Source organism: Canis lupus, chromosome 14 (genome assembly GCF_048164855.1).
Source record: "Canis lupus baileyi chromosome 14, mCanLup2.hap1, whole genome shotgun sequence".
NCBI lineage: Eukaryota > Metazoa > Chordata > Mammalia > Carnivora > Canidae > Canis > Canis lupus.
The window spans coordinates 46,530,668-46,550,372 of NC_132851.1; the positions used below are offsets into that span (position 1 = coordinate 46,530,668).

General features: G+C 36.3%; 1 protein-coding gene across 12 annotated transcripts in view; it reads right to left on the reverse strand.

Moving 5' to 3' along the window:
* FRYL (FRY like transcription coactivator) overlaps positions 1 to 19,705 on the reverse strand; it is a 256,517-nt gene that overhangs the window by 91,872 nt on the left and 144,940 nt on the right. For 8 of the 12 annotated variants that reach the window (XM_072774988.1, XM_072774989.1, XM_072774990.1 and 5 more), the window contains 9 exons: positions 17,289 to 17,387; positions 16,255 to 16,356; positions 13,442 to 13,486; positions 10,364 to 10,467; positions 10,056 to 10,164; positions 8,132 to 8,218; positions 5,381 to 5,552; positions 4,682 to 4,814; positions 2,258 to 2,365 (listed from right to left, as the gene is read on the reverse strand). In XM_072774988.1, coding sequence (XP_072631089.1) covers positions 2,258 to 2,365; positions 4,682 to 4,814; positions 5,381 to 5,552; positions 8,132 to 8,218; positions 10,056 to 10,164; positions 10,364 to 10,467; positions 13,442 to 13,486; positions 16,255 to 16,356; positions 17,289 to 17,387 — 959 coding nt within the window. The remainder of the gene's footprint in view (positions 1 to 2,257; positions 2,366 to 4,681; positions 4,815 to 5,380; positions 5,553 to 8,131; positions 8,219 to 10,055; positions 10,165 to 10,363; positions 10,468 to 13,441; positions 13,487 to 16,254; positions 16,357 to 17,288; positions 17,388 to 19,705) is intronic. The other 4 variants (XM_072774992.1, XM_072774987.1, XM_072774986.1 and 1 more) reach the window with 1 other exon arrangement.

Here is a 19,705-nt window from a genome sequence, read left to right on the forward strand (position 1 = left end):
CCTGCTGAACTCAGCTCTGGTCTTCATGAAGCCAGCCTTCCACTGACAATGACACCGAACAGAAAATATATTACAGCTAGAAAGTCCTGGAAGCAAGCCACGAACCCACACAGCAGCAGCAGCAGCAGCGACAGCAGCACATCAGAAATATCATATGGGGCCAGATTAAGGATCTCTAGCCCAGCATTCTGTCTCCGATAGTGGCACCAGGAGAGGAGCTGTGGAAGAAGAGTGACTGTCCCCATGATGCTGACTTTAAAGACTTCAACAGCCCTTAAATCCAAATGTACACATGTCCATCTTAGACCTATCTATGTAACTTGGCAGATACCCATAGGAGTTAACTATGCACTGTGTAGACAGCAACAACGTAACCTGGCTAATTTAAGGCAGAGGAATTAACTTTCCTTGTCTACTACCTAGCATACAGGTCTACAAATGCATCTTTGTTTTACTTGCTTTAATTAAAAAAACAAAAACAAAAACAAAACAAAGATTTAGAGATCATTAATTCCAAATGATAGGAGAGGGGGACAAAAGAGAACAGACCCTAGAATCTTCTTTCCTGAAGTAAATTAATTGGTAAACAAATCTCACAGGGGAAAGAAGCAAAGGAAGTCACAAGGCGTTTGTTCACAGTTCAGATGTTTGCTCCCTTCCTTCACTGGGCTCCCCCATCCGTGCCCCCTACACATACAGTTTCACTTTGGTGGGGGATATGGGATCACCATCCGCAAAGGTGTAGGTGAGATAAATTAAGGGGAGAAATAAGAGTTCACCCAAATGAGAGCTGCTGATTCTTTCTCCAAGGAATAACATTACAAATCATTAAACTCCTTTTCCTTCCCGAACGCTGACATGAACTTTGTAACCCTTTAATCCGATTCACAGCAAAAATTAAGAGACTGGAAAGGGATGAATTTATCTCCTGGTGCAAAGTCTCAAAGTAACTCCTTTTCTCCCCTCATGATCCTGAATGGAGACAAATGCCATCCTGTATCTTGATGGCAACCTGCAACGGCCGAGGATAGGGGAGCGAAGGGTATGGGAAATGCTAGGTGTTTTCCAGGAGGAGGTAGAAAAGGTTGCTGAAGGTCCATTAACTGTTCACGGTGAATTTTAACTTAAGTCTTAGTGATAAGTGCTTGGCAACCAGTAAACGTCTTTCAATACAAGTCAAGTGTCCCTCCTCTGTGACAATCATGATACTTGGGTTTTTCATTTACAGCAGAAGTCAGCAAACCATAGCTCAAGGGCCAAACTGCAAAGGGCACCATGGGAACACAGCCATGCTCCCTCCTTTACATGTTGTGCATGGCCGCTTTGGGGCTCCACTGGCACAGAAGAGCAGTTGTGATGGAGACCATATGAGCTGCAAATCTTAAAATATTCCCTCATCCCGTCCTTCACATAAAAATGTTTGCTGACCCCTTCTCTACAGAATCCCTAAGTCCAACAACAAAAAAGTAGCTCTTTCTTCCTTAAAAAAAAAAAAAAAAGATTTTACTTATTTATTTATTTGACAGAGAGAACTAGAGAGCACAAGTGGGGCGGGGGGAACGGCGGGGGAAACAGAGGGAGCAGGATAAGCAGGCCCCCCGAGGAGCAGGGAGCCCAATGTGGAGCTCAATCCCAGGACTCTGGGATCATGACCTGAGTCAAAGGCAGGTGCCTAATGACTACAGCCACCCAAATGCCCCCCAAAAAGTAGCTTTCAACAAGCCTTCACCTCAACTTCGAATTAGCTTTGGGAGCAAGTATTTAAATTTGGTTGCCATGTTCTTTCTTATTTTATAAAGCTATGACATGCCCAACAGAGGAAAGAGAAGCAAAAACTTGAACCCAATAGTCTCTACCATAGGAGAAATAAGTGACAGTGAGATCTAGTCACCACCTCCGGTGCTACAGAAATGACTACAAGAGTTCAGCCAACAAGTTAACTGCCCAATGGGCAGCAGTACATATCTGTTAAGGAATAGCGTGTTATCTAAATTCTAAGAAATATACCAGATGGAAAGCTCGAAAAGAGAAAGATTTGTAGAGGAATCCAAAAGAACTTTAAAAAGTTAAAAATGAATGGGAAGAATGTGTTTAACAAAACATAAAAGACAAAATGGAAGTTTAGAAAGTATATCAAGTAAAGAATTGAACATGTCATTATTATTCTGTTCCTGAGAACAGTAACAGGGGTGTATTCAAAATTTCAAGGGATTGAAAGAGATAAAAAATAACATAGCAAAGAGTAATTCTCATTTACCTTGCTAACAGTTCAATGAGGTCAGTTCTGCTCATACCATCAGGAATCAACCTTGGAATAGCAGCAATACAAGTCCTAAACAAATCAATTTTGGGTTTTCTTTCCCCCCTGAAAAACACATTAACAGGATTTAATAAGTTCATTACATATGCTAGACCATGAAAGCAAAGTTGGAAAAATAATTGTAGAAAATAGGCGTCTCTTCCCCCTCAAAAAGTTTACTGTATTTAATATAAAAAGAATTCATATAAATCAGTTTATAAGTAGACAAAAGAATAAAGAGAAAATTCAGTAAATAATTATCAGTTTAAGTAGACAAAAGAATAAAGAGAAAATTCAGGAAAGAAAACACTGCTACAAAGCAAAAAAAAGATTTTCAGTAATTAGGAAACCACAGGAATTACTATGTTTAAATAATAAATAGTATTTAATTATTTAGAACACAAATTAAAAATTAAATATAATTCAATCAACACCTAACCTTTAATAAAGAATATTTAATTATTAAATCATAATAAATAATATTGATATTAAGTAACCAAACACTGGTTATTTTAGGAGCCTAAAAAATTAACAAAAAAATGCTTTTCATTTAATATTATACATTACCAAGAGTCTTAGAAAACACATTCTCATATTCCACTGTTGGTATTGCCTGTTCTTTTTATTTTACTTCAGAATATACAAACACAGACATATGCAAATATACATATTTAAGTTTTTATATAATTAAACATCAATTTTGAAAATCTTGGCTCCTTCAATGACTCGATACAATTTATTTCTACTGTATTTTCTTCTAGTTATTCAGTGATTTTTTAAATTTTTACTTTACCTAATCTTCTTAATGCACCAGTTTTTGTTTTTATTTTGGTCTGTGTTTCAAAGTGAGGATTTTAGTTTATTTTATCCAACTTGTTCTTAAGGTGGCCTAAAGAATTCTCATGTAGAAAATAATTTAGATGTTTTAAGTATCTTGGGTCAGTATTCATTATAGTGGCAAAAGACTTGCTACCAACTGTTAGAGATTTTATATAGTCAGTCTCCTCTTTAAATGGTTCCAATATGCATGAATTTCAGTTACAATAATTTAGTTAAATAATATCAGTTTCCCTCCTTGCTCTTTAGCCCACAAATCACTACCTAAATAACAGATGTACATCATAATCCCTGACTAATCATGTCACTTTTTCCTTTTTAAGTTTTATTTATTTAAGTAATCTCTACATCCAACATGGGACTGGAACTCATGACCTTGAGATCAAGAGTCACACCCTCTTCTGACTAAGCCAGCCGGGGCCCCCAAACATGTCACTTTTTCAAAGTCTGTTGTGATTGGTCACTGTACGCTTGTTACTCATTCACACAGACAGCAAAGTGTGGAACCATGTTGCTTCCTTGTCTCCAGGGATAAACGCAGATGACATTTTACAAACACAGATAATCAGAAGAGGAAACTGGTCGACAAAGACTCAAGTGCAGCAGAGAAAGAAAGTGAGGTCACTGGAAGTGAAACTCAAAATCAAACATTGATGGAGTTACAGAGGAAAGAGCTGCAGGAATGCTGCCACTGCAGTGTTTGCACACCCCACATGTACAGCCAGAGGAACTGAGGGCAAATTCATTCACACAGTAAGGAAGGTAGTTGTGACGAAGAGGACAGAGACTTTCCAGGGAAATGAAAGCAAAGGGGAAAAAATGTCAACACTGGAGAAGTTCTCAGAGATGTTAGTATATGCTGGTATATAATACTGTATGTTAATTAAATTAAGAGATCAAATATCCAATTTAGTGTTCTAAAATCTAGAATCCAGATATTAATGTCTAACAAAAAATGTCCTCCCTTATTACAGGATATATAGATACTTTACCAGCAAATAAAACAAGTTATTGCCATACAATTCACCCTCTGGAGGAGAAAATCTCTAACAAAAAGGGAAAAAGATGCTGGGATGACACACAGAGAAAAGCCTAGGGGGGTAGAGGGGTTTGAGGCACTATTTCAAAAAGCTACTCATATTTCCCTCTGTACTTCTTGTTACAGGGAGAGGATTTTTTGTTTTGTTTTGTTTTCTTTTATATTGGGGTCCTGGGAATTAGAGTATGTGTTTGACGTACTAAACCAACCACATCCACACATATGGGGTAACCAGGATTTATCTGTTGGTCATGGAACAAGTAAAGGGCCTTGTCATTGACAACTAGACTTAGATCCAGGATGACTTTTGCTCTCTATTTAGTTTGGTAGCACTTTTTAAAGAATAAAACTGAGCACATGGTAGGAATCACTGTATTAAAAACTGCAGCAGATGGCAACATGGGAACGCTCCAGAGGAGAAAGGAAGGAAGCAAGTGGGAATCAACCACATACACTTTTTTTATGAAAACTGAAACAGCAAGGAAGAGAAATAGTTTACTACATACGTAATCATGTCTTCGGGCTCCTTATTGGACATCTGCACACTAGTCATACACATTGGTCTCCCGACTTCTTTGTCCAAATGTCTGAGAATGCTATCTAATGCTTTTCGCACTTGAGGATAGTACACTGACATTCCTAGGGAAAAAAACCCACAGTTATCAGATGTCAGAAGTTAGATAAGGAATAACCGTGCTGACTTTCCATAAAAAATAAAAGCCCATCTTTCAATGATGTCAGCTGTTATTGTCGCAAAGGAAGAAATTTCAACTGTGAATGCAGTGACTAGTATCATGTAAGGAAATAAAGACTGAATTGGAAGACTCTTAATATGATTTTGGTATTACCAAAATTGTATTGATTTTTGTATCACTCTATATGGGAATAATAACCGTATTAAACAAACATATTCATTTTAGATTTGATCATAAACTTTTTTTTCTTAAAATTATTTTTTTTTAAAGATTTTGTTTATTTATTCATGAGACACACGGAGAGGCAAGAGACGCAGGCAGAGGGAGAAGCAGGCTCCCTGCGGGGAGCCCGATGTGGGGCTCAATACCAGGACCCTGGGATCTCGACCTAAGCCAAAGGCAGACACTTAACAACCACTGAGCTACCCAGATGCCCCTTGATCATAAACTTTTTCAAAGGTATATTAAACTGTATCACAAAGCAATTTATTTGGCTTAGTTAGCACTAACCTATGACTTTTGCTTCTTCATCTGTCAAGGTTTTGTTGAGAAAAATTTTCTTTACACGTAGAGTGTTTCCTGAGGGAAGAATAACCCCCGTTGTGGGCATGGGTGGCTCCCCATCTTTCTGCTGCAAGCTGTCTGCTATTACAAGGAAGACTCTGAGGCCTATGTTCATTCTCTTCAGGAAGAAAAACAAGTTACAGAATGAAATCTGAGTGTCAGAAATTATCCTTTTTTCATGTTAAAAACATCTCATCAATTAACACTGGGGGGTAGGGTGGGAGGGAGGATGACAGGAGGAAAACTAACCTTTCTGTCCAATGTTTTCAAGCTATTCTGGCATTATTATTATTTTCAAATATGGCCCCTTCACTTCTGAGGCCAACTGGCTCTCCTATTCTTGATAAAGCCTATTTCAAACCCCTTTCCTCAGAACCCTACCCTCCTCCCATCCTCGCTCTTCTCTAAGCAGATGATCTGTCTCCTACTCCACAGAAGGAAAAACCATCAAATGTCCTCAGTCTCTCACTAGGTAACACCTCCTTCTCCCTCTCCTTTGCTCTTATGACAGTCAAGGGGGGCGCCAGGCTTCCTAGTTCTTAGGATCCTGTCTACTCTTGCTTTCCCCGGAATGGTACACCACCAATTATCCCTTCTCTTGCTTTCATCTTCAACATTTTCCTTTCAACTAGATATAGTCCCTTCATTTCCATTAACTATGCTCAATTATCTTAATGGAGGAAGTCCTCCCCATAATACTTCCCTGAAGCAACTCTCACTCATCAGTGACATTTCAGCAGCCTAGGACACCGTGGACTATTCCTTGTTTCCTGAAGCACTCCCTTCCTCTGACTCATCTGTGCCACGGCTGGCTGGCTGAGTCATCTCTGCTGGCACTTCAGGTTCAGCCTCCTCCACACAGTCAATGACAGACTGCTGCAGGGCGAGGCCCTGGACTGCCTTCTCTGGTCATTAGGTTTTCTCTCCTGAAGTGACTCTGTTTATCTTATGTGGCTTCAGTGACCACCCACACCACGTATCACTTGCCAATGTGAAGCCTCACTTCTCTGAACTCGGACCCTCAGACCCACTTGACGGCTGTACTTGGATGTCACAAAGATGCCTCAGGTTTGACTTGTTCAAGCCAAATGCACTTTCCCCCCTAAGGCTGATCCCCTCTCAAGGCTCTTTTCCACAGTCAACAATCTCCTCTCCTCTCCACTGTTCTCAGCCTACGCTGCCATTTCTCTGCCCGAAGAATGGTCTCTAAAGTGGCCCAACGGGCGTGCAAGATAGCTCACTGGAATACAGGAAGAAAATAAAACTTGTATTTATATATTTTTAATCTAAACAAGATTAAAGTTTTAAGCTTTACTCGTCTTCACATACGATACAACATAACAACAGTGTCCTCCCTTAGTCTAAATATCACATGGTCATGTCCCACAGTCATAGAAAATATCATGACCAAGAGGAAAAGCTCCATAATATACTTGGGTTCACAAAAGTATCCCCACTTACTCATTCTTCTAGTGTATTGCAATTTGCATGTATTTGATTAAATAGGTAATTTTTTCTGGCTTTAACTAAACTCGTTCTCACAAGCTTAAAAAGATTCTGAAAATGGGGATTGAAGATAATCCTAATAGAGTACGCCTTTGGAATGAGAAAACAAAACAGCAGAACTCATCCTTTTCCTACTACTCTTATGAGAGCTTCAGTGAGGAAAAAACATATTCAGAAATAAACTTGTTCAATGGAGAGAGCATTGAAAATGGTGTTCAAGAAAGTCTCTGTCATTATGCGATTTTTGACACTGGAAACTGTATTAAGTATGTCATCTATAAAAACACTCATTTCTGCTCACTTTATAAACCTAGAAATAATTATTAATTTATCTTAAAAATCCTATGAATGAGAAGCTTTAGTAACTTTCCAACTCCTTTGTTAACTACATGAATATATATTTTAGGATTGAATTATGAAAAGGAGCAGCACAACAAAGAAATAAGCAATCACCTTTTTATATTCTCCAGTATAATTTGATTCTAGTAAGTACTTAGTTTGTAAAATACTTTTGAACAATCTGAAAGTGTAATGTCTAAAGAGTGAGTGAGAGTTTACCACATGAATAACACGGCCACAGAAGTGGGAAATGTTTAATATTTAATTCTTTTGCTTATTTATTTATTTATTTATTTATTTATTTATTTATTTATTTATTTATTTATTTATTTATTTATTTATTTATTTATTTATTTATTTATTTATTTATTTATTTATTTATTTATTTATTTATTTATTTATTTATAAACTCCATCTAGGGAAAAGGATTTTTGCCTGTTTTGTCTCTAACACCTAAAATAGTGCCTGGCACATTTTTGGTGCTCAGGAAATGTTGAATGAATGATATCTATTAAAAAATCTGATATTGATGTTGATAAAGAAACCTGAGCTCATATCACCAACTGTAGAAGTCAGCTGAGCTGACCAGTCTGGAAAACTTCCTCTCTTGTTTTTCAACCATGCTTCAAGCTACTAAACCATTCAGCTGGCCATCAGAAGGGTGAAGTAACTGGTCCCAGATCTTACTGGTAATTAAGAGTAAAGCTTCTAACTAGCAATTTCAGTAAACCTAAGAGCTCTGATTCCATTAACTGGTCTTAGAAAAAAAAAGAAACGAAAAAGATTACATAGGATAGGGTATTACTACATTATATATATATTTTTTTGTTTGTTTGTTTGTTTGTTTTTTACCTCTGGATTAATGGTGAAAGTTTTAGTAGATTTTCCAACACTGAGAAGATCAAATATTATTTCTTTCATTGCAAAATCCAAACGTTCCTAGGAAAAAACAACAATAAAGAAACCCTTGTAACTTTCTACTTCTATGTGCTTGGTATCATGTTCAGAAGTATACACATAATGTCAACAACACAGGTCTATGCCCCTAAGAATTTCATAAATCTAGCTGGACAAAAGAAAAATACCTATGAATTAAGGTTAAAAAATACGACTATAAATACATTACTTAACTATTAAATGATTTGTTTCATATCCCAACAAATAGGATATACATTTTAAACTCATTTACCAAAATCACATCCAAAAATCTAAGTGAAGGAATTCCCAGAATGCTGACAAAAGGGACTCCCAAAGCAATGGCTATGCAGCAGGCCTAGAGAGCAGTGAGTTCATATTGAGACATGCAAATTGGTCTCCAGGAAGGAACCCTCCAGGCGGGAAAAAAGATTAACAAGATTAACTGAGGTTTGAGAGGAGTCACACAGTTCTCATGGAGTGTTGATGTGAGGTGATGAATCCAAGGCAGTTGATAAGACACGAGGGGAAAGAAAAAAGAAAGATGTGCACCAATGACAAAAAGTTCTGAATACAAGATCTAAAGCACAATTTGCTTTCATTCACCTTATGGACACATTTATACCCATCTAATCATCATTAGTTCTGTGCTCCAGTAAATAGAAATGTGTTCATTTTATTGAAATACTCCTTATTTCTTCACAGAAATAATTGCATTATAGATGATCTAAGCTGTCAAATCATCAGTTTTAGTTCAAAGAGCACACAATGGATATTCTGAAATCACAGTATTTTCCTTAGTCGAGGAGGTAACCCTATGCTTCTCCAAGGCTGATGTCCCCATAGGGAATGTGACCAAAACCTGGGATTAGCTTACTCAGCACCTGCTGAACTCCCCTTCTAATCACCTTCCTTTATTGCAGAGACTGGAGAGCTCAAATCATATTTCCCAGGGTTCCCCAGAACAGTGGGCTTCGGGGTGTGATTCAGACCCTGTGATTCCAAGTGGAATACTCATGTGGGTCTGTGGGAACTGGCATACATGAGGAAGAGGAGGACAGGACAGAAGGAAACTTCTACTGATGGAGACCATGGCAGCAGCAGGTTTTTTTTTTTTTTTTTAATATTTTATTTATTTATTCATGAGAGACACAGACTGAGAGAGAGAGGCAGAGACACAGGCAGAGGGAGAAGCAGGCTCCATGCAGGGAGCCCGATGTGGGACTTGATCCCGGGACTCCAGGATCATACCCTGGACCGAAGGCAGGCACTAAACCACTGAGCCACCCAGGGATCCCCAGCAGCAGGATTCTGAAGCAACTGTGGTGACTTTCTAATTTGGCAGCTTTCTGTTTGTGGCAGATGCAGCTATCTTGATAGCCGAATTCTGCAATTTCCTCTTAGTTGATGCTGGAAACCATCCAGATTCCTTCAAAGATCCCTTTGGGGTCAACTAGCTACAGTGGATTCTAGTACCTGTACCTAAGAAACTAGACGAATGCACAAGAAAACACTTCATCAAAAATCTTTCGAGATACTCAAGAGGTAGTCAATGGCTTAACAGAAGGATTGAGAGAGACCTCCCTGAGCCTTCATAAACTACGTGCTCCTTCCACCTGTGGGTCTCACTGCCTTCTGCAAGGGTGTGAATCAAAGACTTAAACAGACTTTGTCACCAAAAAATAGCGTACTTTCATTGTTCACTATTCAATATTAATAAATGTTTTGATACAAAAATAAATAAATAAATGTTTTGATATCATGCTTTTAAAGGTGCAACAAAGCTTAAAAACTCCAAATTAGAATAACAGATTACCCATAAATTACACATCTATGTATACTATGAGGGAAAGCAACTCACCTGAGCAATGAACTGAATAATCTTCACAAATATATTGAGAGGCGTATCACGAGGAACCACACTACGTGAACCTTTTGGAAAAAGTGCTGACACTATGCTCATAAGACGACTATACGGGGAAAAAAAAAAAAGACTGAGTCACAAAGAGATAATGACATTAACAACAAATATTCTTCTTATTCTTCATAAGACCTCAAGAGAATTCATATCCCTTCTTAAGGTCCTTATAATATTAACTAAAATTCCATCAGTGTGATATTTTTTTACCATGATTTTTTTTAAATACACTTTAATACAAAGGCACTTACCTTTGAGTTACAGTGTTGCTTTCACATTTTATTCTAATTACATAAACCCACAACAATCTATACAAAGATTCCAGTGCAACTCGAGACATTTTAGGATCTTTATTCTGTTTAAAAACAAAAGAGAATAAAAATAAATTTATTAAGCTACTTGTAATCATTTAAGATCAAAGACAGTCTATCAACTAACTGCCCTCACCCCGTTCCTTTCTGTCTTCAATCTAAAGCAGGTTTAAATATGTAAATACCTGTTCGGTATACAGGAAGTACAGAAGGTTGAAAGGTAACCATAAGTTAGGAAATTCTGAGCCATTCCTTATACTCTCGAACAAAATAGTGAAATATTAGTATTACAGTAATATTTTAAAGAACTCCTAAATTATATATGCATCAACTTACTTGAGAGTAAATGTTCACACAGTACTGACATCATGATGGAAGGATTACTTATCTTTGGAGTAATTCACTGCAGCCCATGTATAGTTAAAATTTAGAACATCAAAAGTTATTACAGATATTTGCATTTATGAATTAATGAAAAATATTACTGAGTGATTATCCTTTTAAGAGGGAATATCGAATAGAAGGTGAAGAGCATGGACTCTGAAATCAGGAATGACTGGCTAAACCCCATCTTTGGGCACTGTTATATCACTTGGTGCCACAAGTGGTTTGTCATCTCTAAAACAGAGATAAAAAGGTATCTACCTCACAGTCTAAGGACGTTATTATGTGAAAAGCACTTGGAACACTACCTGGCACATGTTAAATGCTCAATGAATGTTAGCTCTTATATCGTTAATTTTATTTAGAATAAGAAATTATTTAAATTAGCATTTAGAATGAGAAAATTATTCCATTTCAATCATAATTTGATCTGTAAACTTTTTTTTCATACTACCTATTATTAAAAACTAAAGTTCTCAAATGATCAGAGATCATTTACATGATCATCAGTCATGTAATGAGATTTAATTGTGAATTTTGAAAATGTAGCTAATGATCACCTTCATTAGGAACATTTTTTAAAGGGGGGGCAGCAGAGGGAGAGGAGAGAGAAATCCTAAACAGAGAATCCTCCATGGCCAGGGCAGAGCCAGACATAGGGCTTGATATCATGACTCCTACATCATGACCCAAGCCAAAATCAAGAGTTGAATGATTAACTGACTATACCACCCACGCAACCCTAAGAGTATTTATGCATGCTCATTGGTTGAGGATGCACTGATTGTTATAAATTAGCATTCATTTAATTTGGTCTGAGGGACTTGTTATTGTTAAACAATAAGCAACCAACAAAAGGTAGTTTAAAAATACTAAGTAATTTAGCCAGTCTATTTTATGTTTTCTTAAGATACATAAAAATGGAAAACTACATGTTTAAAAGCAATGCAAAACGGTAACAATTGAGGATTTTTTTAAAAAGCCACTAGAAAATATAATTTTGCACATCTATGAAGAATTGATATAACTGAGAATGAAATATTGAGTGCCTGGGAAGCTCAGTTGGTTAAGCAACTGATTCTTGATTTTAGCTCAGATCATGACCTCAGGGTCCTGAGATCAAGCGCCAAGTAGGGCTGGGTACTGGGCGTAGAGCCTGCTAGGATTCTCTCTCTCTGCCCCCACTCTTAAAAAAAGAAAGAAAGAAAGAAAAGAATGGAGTATCCATTATTCTATTCTACTGGGTCAGTGTCTCAACATTAATTCCTCCTTCCGGGCAGCCTGGGTGGCTCAGCAGTTTGGCGCCGCCTTCAGCCCAGGGCGTGACCCTGGAGACCCAGGATTGAGTCCCACGTCCAGCTCCCTGCGAGGAGCCTGCTTCTCCTTTCTGCCTGTGTCTCTGCCTCTTTCTCTCTGTGTACACATACTCATGAGTAAATAAATAAAATCTTTAAAAAAAATTCCTCCTTCCATTGCCAAATCCATAATGATACCAAATTTCAGATACACTCCCCAGTACTTACTAATCTGTAACTAATGTAACTAAAGTAACATATAATGTATTATGTAATACATGCATGTTACTAATAACAACCAAGCTTTTTGTAGTACTTTTCTGTCACGTAATTTTTTTGTTATTTAAATACAAGATATCAAAATATGTACATTTCAAATAGTATTTTCACAGTATTAAATTATGTTTTCAAAATACGACTAATACAAATTAATATATGTTATATGTTAAAAAATATTTAAGTCCAACTCCACATAAAAATGTTCTTATATAAACGGCTAATAAAGTATTTGGGTTATTTTATGTTAAAAGTTGAGGTATCTGGAATGAAAAACTTGATTTTCAATTTTTCTAAAATGGACTACTATTTTTACAAAGCAGACTTACTCTATATTGAACAAACCCAAAATCAGATGAAAAATGACAAATCAATCAATGATCACTTATTCAATCCCTAAAATGCTGCTATACATGTCTGAACAATAAAAATACCAAAAAAAAAAAAATACCCTAAATTGATCTGAGCCTTAAACAAAGATATATATATAATTCCCTAGTCATAATTTTGGTATAATATGAATAATCAGATTGTTACATAAATTAAAATCCAATAAAGTTTTGATATGTCCAATATGTCTGGCAGCAACCATGTTACTGTTTCTTTCCCTTTTCCCTACTGTGAACCAAAACCAAAATATTTTGTTTAAAACCCAAACCAACGGGATGAAAGTTTTAAAAAGTCATGCATCATAAATCATACTCAAAATCTAAGCTAGTATACCTCCTTGCTTTCACTGGAAAATGTCTTTTAAAGTTGCATTTGTAACAATGTAATTAATGTAAAGTTGATTAGACAATAAATTAAATAGACTATTTTAAAATTGAGGATTTGGGTTAAGAATCAACATTCATTATTACTTCCAGCCCATAAATTCATCTTCTTGGGGCCATAATATTAACCCTGTAGAGTGTCCCTTTTGTGTGCTAGTCTTTTACAGGAGGAAAAGCAGGTTGGAATAAATACATTAGACATGCAATGCAACAATGGGTAAAGGAAAAAAAAAAGCCACACTTAAAGGAGATAAAGCAGTATTTTACTTTGTAACATCAACACAACTCACCTGGAGTGTTTCTATTTGTTTTCTGATACTGTTGTTAGATGGCATCTAAATAAAGCAATGTGAGACAGCAAACATAAACATGAGATGCAGCACATGCATGTTAGATGAAAATAAGCACAAAACAAGACAGCTCTTCACCAAGGTCTCTATTTAGAAGAAATTTGAAATTTCCAAGACAGTGGCCAGAAACACTAAAGAAAAAAAAAATCCTATAATTCGGACATCATAGGATACATCTACAATACTCAAACTAAGAGAAAATAGTCAAAATTTTAACTACCTATTATATTCCTCTCAAAGCACTGCATTAAAGTTTGAGCAAGTTTAAATTTTTAAAAGAAAATCATTATGCACTGTAGAAAAAAAAAGTCTTCAAATTATCACTACAGGAGATCTATTCTTATTATTCCCTCCACCCCTTTTTAATTATTCTTTAGAATAATAATTTTTCAATAATTTTTCACGCAATGACTTTAGCTGATATAAAGATAGGGAAATAGGAAACTATCAACTTCTGTTTAGGACAAAAATAACAAATTTAACATTTTCTGTGAATACAAGTGTATGCTTTCTCATGCTGTTTATGGGCCTACAGGACTAAAGCCCACTTCTCATGGTCACCAACTTCAAAAACTGGTATGGTAATTAAAAAAAAAAATCGGACAATTTTAAAGTGTTTTGAAAATGTGTCTTATTTATTCTTATTTTTAGGACTCTAGAGAATGATGCCTTTTTTAATATCACAGAATTATAGCCAAATATTTTCTGAGGATATTCAGTACAGCAAAATTCCTTACAGTCCATTAAAAGGTAACAACAGGTAGACCTCGAAGGCCAAAGTTACGAACTGACTGCATCTAGATGCAGATCCCATCTCTATCACTTTTTGGCTCCCTGAACATGGGTTACTTATTTATCTTCTTTCAGCCTCAGTTACAGTTAAGAATTAAATGAGATACTAGAGCATCTAATATATGGTAATTATTTTACCTATATATAAAACAAATAAATTACATCTGTTACAACAGGTAACTAGTATAGTTTTTTTTCCTGAATACTCAATGTCTTACCTCAACTGCAGTGTAGCCACAGTATCTAAAACTTAATAAACAGGAGTCAATTCATAAAATTTCTGCTGAATAGAGCCTTAATGTAAGTTAAGGGTTAATGGCCAAGACAACTATATTCCAAATATTCATGCTAAGGTGGCTCTTATCTCCTTTAGCCTGGCAGACTGACATTGCCATTAATGAAAATGGACAATATGCCAGAAATATTTAACAGGAGGTAAGGGTTCAAAGAAAATAGCATTTTAAATGAAAGCCTTAAGACAAAAAATAAAAGTTAAGGTACTGCGAAAGAATTGCAAATATGTTAGGTGAAAACGTATATATATAAAAAAATTCCAACAAGCAACAGAAAAGTATGAATTGTCATGAAACAAAGCAACCTTTCAGAAAACACTTAAGTGCATGTCTTAAAATATTTTATTAAAAGTATGGAAAATCATACCATCCAGAAAATGATCAATTCCCTTTCAGTACCTATATCTGTATGAATTTTTCAAAATGAGGACAGAAAACAGTTTAATGTGATTAATTAAAACATTCTGGTTGCATGACATAAAAAATTTAATGAACTTGATTTGGTCCTGGGAATTTTCATAAATAAAGCAAAGAGAGTATATCAATTCTTGTCCAAGTGTGAATAATATCAATGTGTATCTAGGAGAAAAATAACCAAAAAATGTTTCTTGAAGACTCTTATTTTCTGTATACTTCTTTAACTAATCAAGGCACTTCTGAAAATGATACATAAAGTCATGGAAAAAATACATAGGATAATGCTGTTCAGTGGACCATTTTCAAAGTGGGAAAGAAGAGCTGGTCCTATTTCTCAAATACCACAATGACCTATAGGGCCTGGGAAAAGTCATTTAATCTATCTGTGCCTTGACAGTGACAAGGAAAGCTTCCAAGTATAAGATTTTTCAACGTTATCCCTAACTTGGAAGAATAACAGGAAATGAAATGTCATGTCTGTTATGTTTCTAGAACTTGGAAACAAATATTCAAATATATTCAACTATGCATCAAAATAGTATTCAAATCAAGCATTTACACGACATGCAGGTGACGAATAGTCCCACATTCATGAATGGAGCCCCTATCCACAGAAGAAAAGAATATCCTGGGAAGATAAAGACCCTACCATCGCACAGGTTGGTTTACAACATTAAGAGAGACTAGACATGGATGTGCCAAATAGTGTTAGTAACAACTATCCCTTGATTCAAGGCAGAATCATTTCAGGAACTTTTGTATCCATGTGGATCCAACACCAGGCTTTTAGATTTGGCTGGGCATACTTACATTAAATGTGCTTTTAGGGACATTTTATTATCAAGGTTTTTTCATTTTCAGGCTTGGGCCAACATTACTTAATTTTCTCAAAATGAAACACAAAATAAGTATCTGAAGGGTTCTGTAAGACTGTAAGATTAACACTCCGCAATTCTAAAGGAATTTATTTATTAACAAATATTGCTAGATCTAAGATAATGTAAACAACAGTTGTTTAAAATGTACAATTTTGCGTTAAGACAAACTAAATTTTCAATCAAAAGTTTATTCGTGTCAAGACATGATTCCCCTCAGAAAGAATAATGTATAAGAAAAGCAATATGGTCAAGTATCACTATTCAAAGATACCAATAATAATGAAAGTTTTATTACATATTGTTTAATACATATGCATAAATGGATATGCTATGGTTAAAATATTTACAGGTCAGAAATGTGATTACATCTTACCTTTAAATGTGACAAACAGTTCTGTAGGAAAATATGCCAGTTATTTAAAAAAAATTGTTTCTGACTGACACATAAAAGGCAGGTAATTAGTGGATATAGAGCCTATAGGAGACAGGGAAAAGGGGAATTAACATTTTTTCATGAAAAAGCACTTGATTTGTAAATTACATTTATTCTCATAAACAAAGAGAAGTAAATTTTTGAGGCAGTGTTCCCATTTGTCATGAGAAATACGATCTCAGAGTAACAAAAAAATGATAAAGGGCAAATTTTCTGCAAGAATAATTGCTGAATCTATCTCATCATGTGCTTTTATTCTTCCTCAGACCCATGGCTCCTACGCCAAGCACAATGGTTAGGAACGCAGGCCCTGGGATCAAGGACAGATTGGCATTAACATTTCAGCTATTTTTCTATGTATTTCCTACAGGGTTGTAAGGATTAAAGCAAAACAAAGAATGCAAAGCACTTAGGTTCAACGCCTGGCACAATCACTGTTTAGTCACTATTAGAACTCTACCTTAAGTGGTCAAGTATTTGTGTAATTCTCCACACTCTCTTCAAGCTGCATAAAAATTTACAGAAACTCCTTCAAAGTTGTATGAAGTGGGTGGTTAAGTGGAAAAAATAAAAGCCTTAAATCTCTGAGTAGAAATGATGTAATTAGATGGGACAATGGTTCCTAAATAATCTAATACTTCTGGGTACAATTTATTGTAATGTAAAATAATTTATGGTTTCCTATGAGCATCCTCAACATTTCACATGGTATAATACATAATGTAAAGCATCTGTCAAACAGGTGAACACTTAGGATGAAGTCTGAATAACCTATCAAATGTAGAGCTAGTCAAATTAGGAATAGGAAGTTTTAAAAAAAGAGCAGGAAAAAGATATAAAACTTGCCCTTATGTTGCATTTTGGATATTTTATAACTTCAGTTTTGATAATTCTTTTAAATCTCTCCTGAATTCATAAATCAATTACTATAACTCCTAATTAAATATGTAAAGGTTGGAAGTGTTTTTCAATACCAATGAATGCTTCTTTCTGGAGCTCAGTTCAAAAGTAGTCTGATAAAGCATCTCCACAAAATTTTTCAAACAGGGAACATTCACTTCATTTTTAACAGCCTAGGTCAAAAGATAATACAAAAAGAAAGAGAATGGTTACACACACTAGATGAGACTATACAAGAATTACAAGAAGTTTCTGTAAGGTTTGAAATCAGTTAATAATTCACAACCATTTAACTCAGCGAAATGCTATAAACTGCCAAATAACCAGATGCTAAGTTAATACGATAAACTCAGTCTCTGCCCTGAGAACACAGGTAAAGGAAGAGGCAATAAGCATGTGCTACAACAAACAGATGCTGTAAAGAGGAAATTCTCTGTGCTCTGGGCACACACAAGGGGCCCCTATAGAAAAAACCCTACAAGGAAGTAACACCTAAGCTGAATCCAGCCCCTCTTCCCTGAAACTCTGCAATAGTTCCCCATGTAACCTCTGGCTTTGTCCTTCACTGGATCCAGCCACATCAGCTAGCGTCCTTGCAGGTCCTAGGACATTTTCGTACATGGTCTTGCTTCAGGGCATGTGCTGCACTGGTTTCTTCTGCCCCAGAAACCCTTCCCCAAGATTCAGCACACGCCTTACTCCCTCGTTCCTTCATTTTTTGTTCAGTGGAGACCTCAGCTGATCACTTTATCTAAAATTCCCACTTCCTCATCCCTTCAGCAATTCTTATCCCCCATCCTACTTGACATCTCTCCATAGTACTTATCACCATCTACATACTATGTGTTTTACATCCTAGATTACGGTCTCTTTTCTGCACTAAAAGTAGCTCCGTAAGAGCAGGGAGTCTTTCCTAGATTGATCATTCTTGCACTCCCTTTGCATAGAAGAGGGTCTGATACAAAGAAAGTACTCCATACGCGTCATGAACAAATAAGTAGAGTCCAACCAGGCAAAGGGGGGAAGGAGGCCATTAAAGAGGCAAGAATGTTCCAGACAGAAGGGGCTCTATGTGCAGAGTAGATGCTACAGATTCAAACGTCACCTCTCCCACAACCCAAATTCAGATGTTGAAGTCCTAGCTCCATGTACCTCATAACATGACCTTATTTGATGTAATCTGGTCACTGCAGATGTAATTAGTTAAGTCAGGAGAAGTCATATTGGGGTAGGAGGGCTCTACTCCAACGTGGCGGATATGCTTAAAAATTTTTTTTGGACAAAGACGTACATAGAAGAACACCATGTAAAAATGAAGGCAGAGCTCAGGTGATGGTTCTATACGCCAAGTAATGTCAAAGATGTCAAGAAAGGAGGTGAGAGGCACGGAACAGGTTCTTCCTCCCAGCTCTCTGAAGGAATCCACCTGCCACCACCCTGGTCTCAGACATCTAGCCACCATAACTGTGTGGCAATAATTTTTGTTGTTTCAGCCATCTAGTTTGGGATACTTTGTTAGGGCTGCCTTTGCAAACACACTGCAAAAGCAAACATGACATAAAAGAAAAATAAGGCAACAAAGCATTAATAGACCACAGTCAAGGGTCTTTCTTCCTGAAATCTGCTCCTTTTAATTATTTTAAAAATACAACCTAATCCCAGTTAGGTACCTGGCAGGAACTGATTTTCAGACTAGGGGGAAGAACAAATGACAGTCTGGGATGGATTAAGCAATAATTCTTTTTTTTTTTTTAAGATTTATTTTTATTTATTTATGATAAACATAGAGAGAGAGAGAGAGAGAGAGAGAGACAGGCAGAGGGAGAAGCAGGCTCCATGCTGGGAGCCCGACGTGGGACTCGATCCCGGGACTCCAGGATCGCGCCCTGGGCCAAAGGCAGGCGCGAAACCGCTGAGCCACCCGGGGATCCCCGGATAAGCAATAATTCTAACCACTTCTAGAAAAATAAGTTGGAAGTACATGTACTAATGATAATAGCCTAAAACTGATGGTTTTATAAATGATTTTATAAATTATACCATCTTGGCTAGGAAAGGAAGCTAATAACTTTCCATTTATCCAGGCTTTATTTTAGTTGAAAATTTTAAAGGAGAAGAAATTTATTTCCATGGTGAGAATCAAATTGTAGTTTAGATTTTCATTGTATAGTACTGAACTAAATGCCTGGTGATCTATGTAATCATATGAATGGTTTGTGGTGTTCAGGTCCTGACTAGAGCGTGTGTAGGAAAGATGGACAGGGAAGTGAAGAAGTTCAAACATTAATGACAGTGATTGGCAGGATTTTTTTACACCTGTCTTGAATATTTACTTATTGAATATTACTTATTTGAAATTTTTTAAATAATGGCTATGAACAAAAGTCATGAATTACAGATTTGCAGGCAGATAGATTCCCACTTCAGTTTTTAGCCATGTGAATAGTCTGTTTTCTTTTTGATAAAATAAACCTATCATTTATAAAACCAT